The sequence below is a fragment of the Ursus americanus genome, chromosome 13, assembly GCF_024610735.1.
Source record: "Ursus americanus isolate L20-20 chromosome 13, mUrsAme1.1.p, whole genome shotgun sequence".
Lineage (NCBI taxonomy): Eukaryota > Metazoa > Chordata > Mammalia > Carnivora > Ursidae > Ursus > Ursus americanus.
Window position 1 is genome coordinate 20,693,384 of NC_142139.1, and position 16,240 is coordinate 20,709,623.

At 35.7% G+C, this 16,240-nt stretch overlaps 1 protein-coding gene across 5 annotated transcripts in view; it reads left to right on the top strand.

Moving 5' to 3' along the window:
• Positions 1-4,271, top strand: part of ABHD18 (abhydrolase domain containing 18) — a 49,555-nt gene extending 45,284 nt beyond the window's left edge. For 4 of the 5 annotated variants that reach the window (XM_045799015.2, XM_045799017.2, XM_087866436.1 and 1 more), the window contains 2 exons: positions 395-557; positions 1,851-4,271. In XM_045799015.2, coding sequence (XP_045654971.1) covers positions 395-557; positions 1,851-1,902 — 215 coding nt within the window. In that variant the 3' untranslated portion in view covers positions 1,903-4,271. The remainder of the gene's footprint in view (positions 1-394; positions 558-1,850) is intronic. The other variant, XM_045799007.2, reaches the window with a different exon arrangement.
• Positions 4,272-16,240: the final 11,969 nt, after the last annotated feature.

Sequence of the window (16,240 nt, forward strand, 5' to 3'; positions counted from 1 at the left end):
AGATTATTATGATATTATGCTTTATTATAGTTGATTTTTAACTTAATCATAAAGTTTTAGGGGTGACTGGGTGACTCAGTTGGTTAAACAGCTGCCTTCAGCTTGGGTTATGATCTCAGGGTCCTGGGATCAAGCCCTGCATCTGGCTCCCTACTCAGCAGGGGGTGTGCTTCTCCCTCTCCCTCTGTCCCCGCCCCATTTGTTGCTAGTCCGTGCCCCCTCTGTCTCTCTCTCAAATAAAATAATCTTAAAAAAAAGTTTTAATTTGACAGATGTTTCACTTAGTGTACTGTCAAGTGTATTTTATTTTCTAATATGATTAATAGTATTTATATAAAAATCTTAGAGCTTTTTAAAGGTATATATGTTGTATCTTTTAAAATTCTATTCCTAGTTCCAGTTGACCCAAGCCTTATTATAGTGGTTCAAGCCAAAGAAGATGCTTATATTCCACGAACAGGAGTTCGAAGCCTACAAGAAATTTGGCCCGGTTGTGAAATCCGCTATCTAGAAGGGGGTCATATTAGTGCTTATCTTTTTAAACAAGGACTTTTCAGGTAAGATGATTGGTCTGAACAGGTATCTATTTATTTGCTTGTTTTTTGGAATATTTTTGCCTCTAAAAAATAGAGAATATTGGGTGTTTTTATTGTGTGTTTTAGTCTTCTTTTCTCTTCCCTGCCTCCCTCAATTCTCACATTGTGGTACTTTTTCCTATCCCATCCTCTTCTCTTTTCTTTGAAAGAACTGGGGAAGTAGCATATGATAGGCACAGCTTATTGCATGTTTTTACCCTCTTCAAATATTAATAGCCAGGTATTTTAGGGTGTAGGGAGAACACCAGGGTTTGTAAAACTTGCTTTGGTTCATCATGAGTTTTTCACTCCACTTTCTTCTCTCAGATGGCATGAGCATCTATGGAATAGTCCAGCACTGTTTTTCAGTAGCAAGTGAATATTGAATCTATTAAATGAAAAGTGAAATACTGGTTTTAATGTTAATAACCTTATATGACTCCAGTACTTATTAGAAGTTATAAAAAATTTTACTCTATAACTCTAGTTTTTTGATAGCCTGTATAATTTCTACTTCTGTTCAAATTTGATGGCAAAAGGTGTCATTGGGATATATTTATCATTAATGGTTAAATAAATTAGTTCACATGAAGTGCTTAGATCAGTGCCCTGCACGTGATGTGTTTCAAAACTGCCAGCTGCATCGCTGTATGATAGAATTGCGTGTACTATGTGTTTGACATGTTTTAGCTCTTTTTAATCCAAGAAATAACTCTTTGTATGTTGTTACTCATTTAGTTCAGCTTTTAGATGTCACCTTAAATGTCCAATTAAAATACTAAAACACCCTGTGAAGGTACTATTGGAAACTAAGGCCTTTGCTTTTAGTTCAGTTGCTAGGAACATGTGTTTTTCTAGACAAAAACCATCCTTATCATAATTTATGAAATAGGTTGAATGCTACATTATGAAAAGTTGTATAGCCAATTATTTTTCAACAAGTGACATACATACATATATAGTTTATATTGCATATATATATTATATAAATGGATATATTATATAAGTTCTAAAGCACCAAAAAAGTGTGTCACAGAAAAGGATGGTCCTTCTGAATCCATCATCACTTGAAAGCACATTTGAGGTTTTCTGCAGCTGTGGTGAACTTACATGGACCCAAACACCTACCCTCAGGTACCTGCCTCTTTCAAAGCTATTTGGCGAGGAAGTCAGGTTGCAAACCACAGGTAACTTTGGAAATAACTTATAATAAACGTACGGTCTGTCTTCCTTTTTTGCTCTTTACTTATAGTTTTTCTTTCGTATTTATTTTAGACGAGCCATTTATGATGCATTTGAACGCTTCCTCCATAAATACGCTAACTGATTGGATCACTGTATGTAACCAGTATGGCCATCATGTTTCTTACAAAAGGAGTTTTTCATCCTTTGATGATAAGAACAAGCAGACAGCACTATATAGCTGATTGCTATCAATTTAGTCTGGAATTCATTGTAATGATCAGTCAACAATGATCTCTAAGTACATGTGAATAATTTCAAACCAATATTTGGATGAAATAATGTTGAAGTATTTTGTTATTGTTTTGTGGGAATCCCATATACATAATATCTAGTCTGTTGTTACTATTTATGAAAACTTTGAATTTTTAATTGTGAATAATTTATTAATTAAAATTAAAATTTGTTCATAGAAACCTTATTAATTTTTAAAGAACTGCTAAGTCAAACTAAATTTGTAATACATCAGCGTGTATTATATACCCTTATATGACAGTTCTACTGTTGATTTGAGAACATGTTTCTTTCCTATCTTCAACTTTCATTTCTGCCATGGAAATACTTGATGTATAAAATCACTGTTAACTTTGAATTCTAAAAAAATCCTGATGGCTTCATACTTAAGTAGTTTTAATAATTAAAACAAATGTGGGAATGCAGATAAGATGCATATGACTTGGCTGAACTTTAAAACTTTGCCAAATACTAGGTTAGAAAATGATGCCAAACATATCTCCCCTACTTAAGAAGTTTCAATTCATGAAAAATGGAAATAATGAAAGACCTATTGCATTACTTGATACTGCGTCTTAACTTTTTCTTATATACCTACTCTAGGTTTGCTAAACATCTAACTTCAGTTAGATATACTTAATAGCTTTGGCTTTTTAATTTCAGAAATTAAATTGATTTGTTCCATATAACTTCATTTTACAGAAAAGAAATAATAACTGCTGACTTTTTTAAGTGGAAGATTATATGGTTAGATTTGGTGCTTTCTTTTTTTGTTAAACTTCTCAAGCTAAGATCTAAAATGTTTGAAAAAAGTAGAAAATATTTTTGGGAATTGTATCAAGGTTTGGAATAAATATATTTGAGTTTTATTTGTTTGAAATCTGTGTTGTCTATGGATTATTTTAAAAATATGTATTCCTGGTCTAGCAAGGATATTTGAATTATAATGTGCCTTCATAGCCTTTTAAAAGATTTTATTTATCACTCTAATGTATCCATCACCTTAACTTTTAAAAACTATTTAAAAGTCACTAGTGTGAAGTCATTGATGGTATACAAAATTGTAAATTCTGTAAAACTGCTTTGGCATAGCAAACCAAACCAATTTCGTTACAGCCATTTGACCTATAGCAATTTTATATCTTCAGACTAGAACCTTTACTTTTAACTGAAAGTATAAAATGTACTAAAATTCTTAAACAAAATACCCTTTAAAGATAAAGTAAAACTTATTGTCAAATGAGTTACAAGTATTTTCTTAGTATATAGTGAGGCAATATGATTGAATGCTTTCTGAATTATGCCTTAGTAAAACCATTATTTATTTTTCACCTAAATATTTCTTACTAAGCAATAATGTGCTGTGGTGTATGACTGTCTATTGGTAAAAGAATGAAATTTTATTTCATTTTAATTAACTTTTAGGCATAACTAGTTTTTCCCAAATAAATGTAAAAGGAAGTATTTTAAAAGTTTCATCTCTTAACCAGATGTTTTTAAGAATATTATCCATGCAACTTCCTAACTTGATTAATTGAAGGTGCAAAATACCTTTTCTTACAGTTTTTTTATCCACTTATCCCGAAATAGTGACTCAAGCTTTATATGTATGTGTGTGTGTGTTACATACATATATATAACGTTATATATATGTGTAACATGTAACGTATCTATGTTATATGTATATAAAATAACATGTAATAGATATATATAGTGACAACATATTTATTTAAAAAGGTGCTGTCTGCCATTTTTGAGAATTGGGTACCTAAACTGCAAAAAATTCATTTAGGCCAGAGTTGCCAACTGGCAGTCAATACAGGCCAGCTTGGCCCACAGCTGTTTATTCAGTGTGCATAATATTTCAACATTGAATTTGAAAAGTCTTTCAAGTGGGCATGCATTTCCTAGTTCGCCACAGTCTGCTAGACTCCCCTTTTTTATGAGGCTACTTCACTACATTGTGTTTCCTTCTTAGCCCTGAACACATCTGAGTTTGAGACCCCTGATTTAGATCTGTGGTTACAAAAGTTTCTGAACTTCATGATTTGCTAATGTTGTGATTACTATTAATTATTTTAACATGAATTTTAGATTGTGATGAATGTAATTTTTTAATGTGGTGCTTTCTCTCATAAAGATTATTGAATTAACACTGTAACTGGAAAGTTTTTAAATCATTTCCAATATTTTATACTTCACAATAAAAGTCTATTTAAAAAGTTAATTATTTCATATATTCAAGAAGATTTATTCTGAATACAGAATACACATGTCACATTTGATTAATGTATTCAAACTTGAATTGAGTGTGTGTTCCTCCTTAGTTCTCTTATAAACCAAACAAAGTAAGGCAGAAAGAAGGGAGGCTCTAGCAGAATAGTGTTCAGTATCAGAAACAAGAGCCAGATTTCCCCCCCAAATATGTGTGATCCCAGGGAAACCAGCATTCTGAGAGACCATACTTATCTGAATGTTGTATAATGAGATATAATTGTTGGATATAATTAGATTTATGTTAGTAAATATATAAGCAATTAAAATCTAGAGATAACTATAGGACTGAGAATGGGTATGCTGGGCAGAGGCTGCTATAGAGACTGGGTTTGGAAATAAAAGGGAAGATTCTGGCAGGTGAGACAAAAGGAACAGAGGTACATTTGGACCATTCTGCAGGAGTAGAATAACTTAATCCTAGGAATATTCTTATAGGCAGAATCCTAGGAAACAATGATTTCATGAAGAACTTTGGAAAGAGTTTAGAAAATTTTGGACCAAGACCCAGAAAGATTTTCCCCAGGAACAAAAGAGCTAATGTGCAGATTCACCAGAGTGTTAATTTAAAAAAAAAAAAAAAAGTAAACTTAATCATGAAAAGTCTATTCTGTGTATAAACCCATGACTAACTGAGGTGTAAATGTTTTCCTATATAATGTACTGGATATTTCCACAGAAATAAAGTTGTATCCCAGCACTTTGCTGGTCAGAGTGTGGTCAGTAGATTGGCAGCATCCTCTGGGAGCTTGTTAGAAATTTAGAATCTCAAGCACCATCCCAAACTTACTGAATCAGAATTTACATTTGGATAAGATGGTTCAAATACACGGTAAATTTTCAAAAACACCCATTTAGAGTCAGTGGTACTCATATTTTAGCTTGCATTGAAATCACCTGGAATTTTGTTAAAACACAGATTTCTAGACCCCACTATCCTGAGTTTCTGACTCAGTAAGTGGGGCAGGGCTTGTGAATTTGTATTTCTAACAAGTTTGCTAGGATGCTGGTGCTGTCTGTCCAAGGGTTACACTTTAAGAACCAAAGAGTCATGGCTCTAATTGGATCTCAGGCCTGGGACATACTAGAATCACCTGGAGAGTTTTAAAAGCATAGGTAAGTGGGTGTTCTTACCCCAGAGATCCAGATTCAATTGGCTTGCAGTTGGTATTTTTTTTTTTTCATAATAATATTTTTTATTATATTAGGTTAGTCACCATACAGTACATCCCTGGTTTTTGATGTACAGTTCCATGATTCATTAGTTGTGTATAACACCCAGTGCACCATTCAATACGTGCCCTCCTTACTACCCATCACCAGCCTATCCCATTCCCCCACCCCCTTCCCCTCTGAAGCCCTCAGTTTGGTATTTTTAAAACTCTCTAGGTGCTTCAAAGGTGCAGCCAGGTTTAAGAACCACGTGCTTTAAAGGACTCAAGGGAAAAGGACTCGCTATTGAAGGAAAGGATGTAAAGTCAGCAAATCAACATAGATTTTGGAAAGGAATTCCTGATATTCTGGGTGTTATCAGCACCTCAGAAGTACTAGAGATGCCAAAAGGGCCTGTGTTCCTTTTGCTTCTGCAATTTTGCTCTGGGTGGACATGTGTTAGCGTAGAATGAGCTGGGGGTGCATCTGGGCACTTAGATGCAGCAGGGCTTCTTTAAATCTTCAACTTTAACTCATCTTGGTGACTTCAAGCAGAGACAAGGATGAGCAAAGAAATGCTAACCTTTCCTTTGTTTTCTTCAACCATAAAGATTACATCTTCCCTTCTTAACCTTATGAAATTGCTTTTTAAAAAGGCAGATATGATGGCTCTTTGAAAAGTTAAAGCATGTCTTTAGAAATCATTCCTTTCACTTCCAGAGCAGTTACTCCTTGACTTTTCCATCCCAGTCAACAAAATAGTTGCCTTTATTATTGTACATTTTAGAGACTCTTTTACCAACTCAAACTTTGATCCATTTCCCTAGCCCTGTAGATGACATCTGACTTTAAGTCCTTACAGTCAGGCAGAAAACAATTAACTGATCCTGCTCTGAGTTTTTGCTCAAGTTCAACCGTAAACCTACACCAACGTCACCTGCTAAGCATTCTTTCCCCAAGTCACAATGCTGTAGGAAAGACCTTAGGGTTCAAAGCCAACGGCCTAGAACGAACTCTTGAGATGTCTTTGGTGCAAAAAGGTGGTTTTATTAAAGCACGGGGACAGGACCTGTGGGCAGAAAGAGCTGCACTGGGGTCCTGAGGAGTGGCACATTATATACTTTCAAGTTGAGGATGGGGTGGGGGTTAGGGATAGTGTAAGCCTCCCAGGTATTTTAGAAACAAGGTTTCCAGGATCCTGAGGGGGCTAGCTGCTGTTAGGAAAGGTCATTTATTACTGTTTAGTAAAAAATCAGGAATGAGACCCTTCAGATGTATATCAGTGGGTCATATGCTTGGGGGGATGATTGCTAACTTGTATCTTGGGGGAGGGGGGTGGGTAAAGATAAAGGAAGTTTCCAAAGGGATTTTAATTTGTTAATGTAGACTTACAGGATCCTGGGGGTTGGGCTAAGATTGCCTTTTGCCTTTAACAAAGTATCAACATTAAGGCAGTTGAGTCCCTAGAGGATGTCACTCTGCTTGTTTTAAGAACTTGTCAATGGGCTGTAGATTGTAAGGAAATTTAATAATTTTTCTTCTGCTTTTGTTTCTCACATCAACAACTCCGCAAAAAACAACTGGCTAATTGATAGACAGTGATAATATGGAATACAAATTTATTTTTTACTTGGAACTATAAATATGTTTGTACATGTATTACTTCACTGGCTTCTTTCTAGATGTCATTTTATACCAATGTTGTCTTAGATTATAAAGTAGGAGAAAATAAATTGGTAATTTGAGAGATGTACTGGGAAGCCCTTTTGAGTAATAAAATCTACCTTGAGAAGAGAGAGGTTTGCTGTTACTTGCAGAACTGTACCATCAGGACTCTCTGGGGTTTGCTCTTATTTCTGCTTTAGGGTCATGTCTTTAATTCACTCTTTTGTATCTCCAAAATGAATGAAGATTCTGGGGGCTAGTCTAGTAATTTTCTTCTGTGTCATGACAGCTATCAGGTCTTCAGCTTTTCATATCAGAAGGTAGGCAATCACATCTCTCCTTGGACTGAATTCATCAGAATAGACAAGGAAAAGATTCACCAAATGCACGTTTCTTTTTAAGAGTATTTGTAAAACAAAGAAGTGTATATGAAAGTTATGAGTATATTTTAAGAGGACAGAGACCACAATGATTATCACATTCCCAAACCCAAACTTGCAACCTCATAGGCACCAGCTAGACAGCTTTACACATGTTGCATTTAAGTCCACTTAATTGTTCATTTGTTTATTGATTCACTAAAAAAGTATTTACCGAGTACCAGAGACAAAGTAGTCAAACAGAATGCCTAAGACAGTTTTCAAGGACTAGACCAGTTCCCTTTAACTTGACTTCTACAGAAATTTCTGGCTTAGCTCTATGTATAGATTGGTTTTTTAACAGCTTTATTAAAATAAAATTTAGACATCATGCAATTCATTGATTTAAAGTATACAATATTAGAGTTTTGGGTATATTACATTATTAATTTTTTAAATTGTGGTAAAATTATAAAACCTAAAACTTGTAATTTTAACCATTTTTAAATGTGCAAATCAGAGGCATTTCATTCGTAATGTTGCGCAACTATCATCACTATCTATTTCCCCAACTTTTTAACCACCCTACATAAACTGATCTTTTTTTTTTTTAAGATTTTATTTATTTGAGAAAGAGAGAGCACAAGCAGGGTGAGGGGCAGAGGAAGAAGCAGACTCCCCACTGAGCAGGGAGCCCGTGTGGGGCTTGATCCTGGCACTCCAGGATCATGACCTGAGCCGAAGGCAGACGCTTAATGGACTGAGCCACCCAGGTGCCCCTGATTTTTTTTTTTAATAGGCTCCACACCAAGCACAGAGCCTAACTTGGGCTTGAACTCAAAACTGTGAAATCAAGACCTGAGCCAACATCGAGTTGGACACTCAACCAACAGTTGGACAACTGACAGGCATCGCCTACATAAAGTGATTTTTAAATATTTCTTTTAAATTGATGGAAAAGTCTTATTCTTCTCAGTTCTACCACTGGACACAATACCCCTATGTGTTTTAAGCATCTCAATGTGTTCTTCATCTTAACTTTTATTGGAACTCATGTCAGTCCTAACACTTGCTATCCCTAAATAAATTCCTCAATTTCTTCAACACTCATTATCTACAACTTTTAGAACAGAGATGCACACCAGAGAGCAATGCTTTATCTTCTAGGCTTAACATTGCTGACTTAACTTCCATCAATATCTTTTTTTTTTTTTTTTTAGATTTTATTTATATACTTGAGAGAGGGAGAGAGCACAAACGGCGGTGGGGGAGGGGCAGAGGGAGAAGCAGACTCCTTGACGAGCAGGGAACCCGATGTGGGGCTTCATTCCCAGATCCTGGGATCATGACCTGAGTAGAAGGCAGACACTTAACTGACTGAGCCGCCTTTGCACCGCTTCCATCAATATCTTAATTCAAAAACCTCTAAAGTCAACTCAGAGGTATCTGAAAACTCAAAATATCCAAAATCAAACTCATTATCCCTGTCACCCAGGAATTTCCCAAGCTTCTCCCAAACGTTCTTTATTCCCAATTCTTCTTTATTCGTATTTTTGGTTTTTGGTAGCCACCACCTATCCAGTTACTCAAACAAAAAGGAACATCCCTGACCCTTATACTTTCCTCTCATACGGACTTAGTTCCCCAGTCTTATTATTTCCCAAATACGTTAATACTCTTCTGCTTCTTTCCAAACCCACTACTACAGTCGTAGTTCAGGATTTCATTATTTTTTCTCAGAATGACTGCAATATACTCTATAAAAACAATTTTTTTAAGTTAAAAATGTAAGTGGCCCTGGGTGGCACAATCAGTTAGGTGTCTGGCTCTTGATCTCCCCACTCAGGTCTTGATCTCATGGTCATGAGTTTGAGCCAAGAGTTGGGCTCCACACTGGGCATGGAGCCTAGTTAAAAAAAAAAAAAAATACTGTACTATCTGTACAGTATCTGGGATCAAGCCCCACATCAGGCTCCTTGCTCACTGAGGAAGCTGCCTCTCCCTCTGTCTGCTCTGCCCCCCCCCCAGTTCCCCTACTTGTGCTCTCTCTGTGTCTCTCTGACAAATAAATAAATAAAATCTTAAAAAAAAAAAAAGCCAGGCAGTCTAGTTCCACAGGCTATGTTTTTACCCACTGTGCCATACTCACTTTTTTAAATCAGAAATCCCATAAGTCTCCTTCTACCTTACCATCTGTCCCTAGTCCCAGTCCTCTTTAAATGTAGCCTCTCTATAACTTTAGCTGATTCTTATATTTACCTCCATAAATTCTAAAGAATGTGCTTATGCTTGACATCAATTGTAGACATTGATTTTGTTACCATATTTGAGAATATACTCCTTGTAAGCTACAAATGACAGTTTTTTCTTCAGAATGAAATTATATCACGATTTTTGGTTAAATGAGTATATATAATATTTATATTACTATGACTAAATATTGTTCACTGCTGAGCTAAGCATATTCTGTAACAATTCCAGTTTGTTTTCCTGTTCTTAATTCTCTGCTTGTTTTCCTATGCACTTAACTTTACCTTTTTCCAAATTCTGTAAAGAGATCAGCCAAGCAATGTAAGAATGATTTTACCAGATTTTTGAATAATATATAAGGTCCACTTTTAACCCTCTTGACCTACCCCTCCCAATTCTCTCCAGCCTTCTTTCCTCTAGTACTGGTAGTTCTTCTCTTGTTGTTGTGTTGAATCTCCTGTTTTCTGGTTTCTCTGATTTCTTTTTTCTTGGTTCTCTTCCTAGTTTGGAAGCAGTACATCCTCTGGAAGCTTCCTGAGAAAGGATTAATAGGAGGTTTTGAAGCTTGTATATCTAAAAATTCTTCTCACTTTTTTTCCCCAATTTTTTATCTAAATTCTAGTTAGTTAAAATACAGTACAATATTGGTTTCGGGGGTAGAATTCAGTGGTTCATCACTTACATAGAACACCCAGTGCTCATCATAACAAATACCCTCCTTAGACCCATCACCCACCTAGCCCATCCCCCACTTACCTCCTTCCAGTAACCCTCAGTTTGTTCTCTATCGTTAGGAGTCTCTTATGGTTTGTTTCCCCCTCTCTCTCTCTTCCTCCTCCCCATATGTTCATTTATTTGTTTCTTAAATTCCACATATGACTGAAATCATATGATATTTATGTCTCTGACTGACTTATTTGCACTCTAGCTCCAACCATGTTGTTGCTATTGGCAAGATTTCATTCTTTTTGATAGCTGAGTAATATTCCGTTGTATATACATACCACATCTTTATCCATTCATCAGTTGATGGACATTTGAGCTTTTTCCGTAGTTTGGCTATTGTTGATAATGTCACTATAAACATTGGGGCGCCCGTACCTCTTCAAATCAGTATCTTTGTATCTTTTGGATAAATACCTAGTAGTGCAATTGGGAATCATAGGGTAGTTCTATTTGTAACATTTTGAGGAACTTCCATACTCTCTTCCAGAGTGGCTGCACTAGTTTGCATTCCCATCAACAGTGCAAGAGGTTCCCCTTTCTCTGCATCCTCATCAACACTGGTTGTTTGGGTCATTTATTTTAGCCATTCTGACAGGTGTGAGGTGGTATCTCATCATGGTTTTGATTTGTATTTCCCTGATGCTGAGTGATGTTGAGCATCTTTTCCTTTTTTTTTTTTTTAAAGATTTTATTTATTTATTTGACAGAGATAGAGACAGCCAGCGAGAGAGGGAACACAAGCAGGGGGAGTGGGAGAGGAAGAAGCAGGCTCCCAGCAGAGGAGCCTGATGCGGGGCTCGATCTCAGGACCCCGGGATCATGCCCTGAGCCAAAGGCAGACGCGTAACCGCTGTACCACCCAGGCGCCCCTGAGCATCTTTTCAAGTGTCTGTAGCCATCTGGATGTCTTCTTTGGATAAATGTCTATTCATGTCTTCTGACCATTTCTAACTGGATTATTTGGTTTTTGGGTGTTGAATTTGATAAGGTCTTTATAGATTTTGGATACTAACCCTTTATCAGATATGTCATTTGCAAATATCTTCTCCCATCCCATGGCTGCCTTTTAGTTTTATCAATTATTTCCTTCACTGTGCAGAAGCTTTTTATCTTGATGAAATCCCAATAGTTCATTTTTGCTTTTCTTTCCCTTGCCTCAGGTGACATGTCTAGTAAGAAGTTGCTGTAGCTGAGGTCAAAGAGGTTGCTGCCTGCATTCTCCTCTAGGATTTTGATGGATTCCTGTCTTACATTTAGGTCTTTCATTCATTTTGAATTTATTTTTGTGTATGGTGTAAGAAAGTAGTCCTGTTTCATTCTTCTGCATGTTGCTGCTTCACTATTTGTTGAAGATACTCTTTTTTCCCATTGGATATTCTTTCTTACTTTGTCGAAGATTAGTTGACCACATAGTTGTGGGTCCATTTCTGGGTTTTCTATTTCTTCTTACTTTTATTTACTTTTTTTTTTTTAAGATTTTATTTATTTATTTGACAGAGATAGAGACAGCCAGCGAGAGAGGGAACACAAGCAGGGGGAGTGGGAGAGGAAGAAGCAGGCTCATAGGGGAGGAGCCTGATGTGGGGCTCGATCCCATAACGCCGGGATCACACCCTGAGCCGAAGGCAGACGCTTAACTGCTGTGCTACCCAGGCGCCCCTACTTTTATTTACTTTTTAAACAATATTTTATTTATTTATTTGAGAAAGAGAGCACAAGAGTGCGGTGAGGGGCAGAAGGAGAAGCAGACTGCCCACTAAGCAGGGAACCCGATGTGGGGCTTGATTCCGGAAATCCAGGACCATGACGTGAGCCAAAGGCAGACACTTAACTGATTGAGCCATCCAGGCACCCCATCTCTTCTCACTTTTAATTGATAGTTTGGTGGAGTACTGACCTCCACAGTAAAGACATCTCCATTAGAACTTTGGATATCACTCTACTGTCTTCTAGCAAAGTTACAGATAAGAACGAACTCTAATGTCATTTTAGTTTCATTTTTTTGGTAAGTGACTTGCTTTTTTCTTTCTTAAGATCTTCTTTTTAACTTCTTAACTTCTTATATAAGGATATGAAACCTTATTATGATATGTTTGTATGTCTTCTTTTAATTATGAGGTAATTCAAACATATAGAAAATACTATAACAAGGGGTGGCTGGGTGGCTTAGTCGGTTAAGTCTCTGCCTTCAGCTCAAGCCCTATGTCGGGCTCCCTGCTTGGAGGGGAGTCTGCTTCTCTCTCACCACCTTCCCTCCTCCCTCCCCCTCCTCTCTCTCTCAAATAAATAAATAAATAAATAAATAAATAAATAAATAAAATCTTTAAAAAAATACTATAACAAGAACCCATGTATCCATAACTGTGATTAAACAGGTGTTAAATCTTTGCCATAGTTCTCTAGATACCTTTTTTTTAAAAGAAATAGTGAAGATATATATGCACCAAAAAAAATAAATAAATAAATAAAGCAACCAACTACATAGAACAGAAACTATAGGAAATACAAGTAGTTGGAAACACACTAATAATAGGAGACTTTAACAAACCATTTTCAGTACAAGATAGTTATGTGAACAAAAATTAAATAAGAGTAAATGCCAGCACTGTCCAACAGAACTTTCTATAATGATGGAAGGGTACAACATCTGCTCTATCCAATAGAGTAATTACTAGCCACCTGTGGCTATAAACATGTGAAATGAGACTATCATAAACGAGGAACTGAATTTTTTATTTTATTTAATTAAATTTAAATTTAATAGCCTAAAATTTAAATTTTAAATAGCCTCATGTAACTAGTGTTTATGGTATTGACATCACAGATATAAAAAATCTTAAGTGACACACTAAGATCTTTCGGCTATATGTCAAGCATTATGCTCCAATAATAGAATATAAGTTTTCTCAAGGGCACACGGAACATTTCTAAAAGTCAAATATTAGGGCACAAAGAAAACCAGTATGCTTCAAAAGGTAGAAATATTACAAACAACACTCTCATCACATACAATAAAACCAAAATTAAAAAATAAAACTACTCCAAAACTGCAGTAATAATCAAAACATTGTGGTATACTAGAATAAAAACAGACATATAGGAGAAGGGAATACAATAAACCAGAAATAAACCCTTAAATATGTGGTCAAATGAATTTTGACGAGTGTCAGGACTACTCAATGAACAAAGAAACAGTCTTTTCAACAGATGGTACTGGGAAAACTAGATATCCAGATGTAAAAGACTGAAGTTGGACCCTTACTTGACAAAATATACAAAAAATTAACTCAAAATGGATAAAAAAACCTAACTGTAAGAGCTAAAGCTATAAAAGTCTTAGGAGAAAACACAGGGGAAAATCTTCAGGACATTGGATTTGGCAATGATTTCTTGTACATGATGTCAAAAACACAGGCAACAAAAGAAAAATTGGACTTCATCAAATTTAAAAACTTTTGGGATCAAAGAACACTAGCAAGAGTGAAAGGCAACCAGAATGGGAGAAAATATTTACAAATCATATATCTGATAAAAGATTAATATCCAGAATATTTAAAAAACTTCTACAACTCAACAGAAAAACAACCCAATTTAAAAACGAGCAAAGGACTGGAAGAGATACTTCTCCAAAGGAGAGATGCAAATGGCCAATAAACACATGAAAAAATCACCAGGGAAATGCAAATCAAATCCACAACAGAGATGCCATTTCACATCCTTTAGGATGGCTATTAACAAAAAATGGAAAATGACAACTGTGGTAGGATGTGGAGAAACTGGAACTCTTATGTGTTTATGGTATGAATGTAAAATGGTACAGCCAACATGGAAAACAGTATAGCTGTTCCTCAAAATATTAAATATTGAATTATCATATGGTTCACCAATTCTAAGTATCTACCCAAAATCAATGAAAGCAGAAACTCAGATACTTATACATCAGTGTTCATAGTAGCATTATTCACAATAGCCAAAAAGTGGAAACAACCCAAATGTTCATTAATAGATGAATGAATAAACAAAAGGTGATACCTATATTTAATGGAATATGATTCAGCCTTAAAAGGAATGAAATTCTGGGGCGCTTGGGTGGCTCAGTCAGTTAAGCATCAGACTTTTGGTTTTGGCTCAGGTCATGAGCTCACAGTTGTGGGATCAAGCCTGGCATCAGGCTCTGAGCTCAGTGTGGAGTCTGCTTCAGATTCTCTCTCCCTCTCCCTCCCACTCCATCTCTCTCTTAAAGAAATAAATAAAATCTTTAAAAAAGGGGGGGGAATGAAATTCTGACACATGCTACACCATGGATGAACCTTGGAAAAAAACTAAGCTAAGTGAAACAAGCCAAATGCAAAAAGACGATCATGTATTATTCTACTAATATGAGGTCTCTAGAAAAGTAAATTCAGAGACAAGTAGAATGTTGATTGCCAGGGGCTGAGAAGAGTGGGGGAATAGGAAGTTATTGATTGATGGGTACAGAGTTTGTTTCGGAAGATTAAAAATTTCTGGAAACAGATGGAGGTGATGGTTTCACAATGTGAATGCACATCATGCCACTGAACTGTGCATTTAAAAAATGGCTAAAATGGTAAACTTACCACAATTTTAGAAAAGAGTAATAAATGTAATATCGAGAAATTTCTAGAGAGAAAAAAAGAGTGACTGGGGAGGGGCCAGGAGGTGAAGATAGCAACGAACTATAAGCTTCTCTTTGGGAAACTATGCAAGAAAGGCCAGCATGACTAGATGGGGAAATGGTTTCAAATTAAATTTGTTTGATGGTAAACATTAAAGTTTGTCTATATATTGATGAGAATGATCCAGGAGAGAAGAAACTATTGATTCAGGAAAAGGATAACAGAACAAATTCCTTGAATAAGAAAGAAACATTTCAAAACTTACTGTAAAACCAAAAGATTTCATAATCGACTATCTTTAATTTTTATAACTGATAACCTTGTGTTGTTTCAACATTGTTAAACAAGAAAATTGGAGTGTTTTTATTATTTTATTATTCAATTTTCAGTCTTGGAATTATATTTTTTAAATTAGGCATTAAATGCTCTAGGTAGTCTATCTTCTTAAGACATCAATGTCAACATAATATGTAGCCTTCTATGAAATATATATTTTTCCAAGTGTCCAGTTAAAGTATAGTAATATCCTGTATTTCATAGTAAATACCCATACTTTTACTGAGGTTTTTCAATTAAATACTACTGTCCTTGGACAAAACTCTCAAAATAACATCTAATCATACACAGAGAGATACTCTAAAATAGTATGATTTCACCCCATATTTTTTTCTCAATTGACTAAAGACTTCTATCTGATCTTCCTATATTTCTTACTTAGATTTTAACTGACAAATGACAAACTAAAAATCTTAAAACCCTTTTTCAAAATTGTTCAAAACAAAAGGACATTTTTAAAAAATGGGTTTTCACCCTCTCATCCAATAAGGGCTAAGAAAAGTTTCCTTCAAGATTTCCTAGGATCTTATAGAAAGGTTAAACATAAAAGTTTCAAGTGAGGGGCGCCTGGGTGGCTCAGTCCTTAAGCGTCTGCCTTCAGCTCAGGGCGTGATCCCAGAGTCCTGGGATTGAGCCCCACATCAGGCTCCTCTGCTGGGAGCCTGCTTCTTCCTCTCCCACTCCCCCTGCTTGTGTTCCCTCTCTCTCTGGCTGTCTCTCTCTCTGTCAAATAAATAAATATATAAAATCTTTTAAAAAAAAGTTTCAGGTGAAAGGTAAGATTATATCA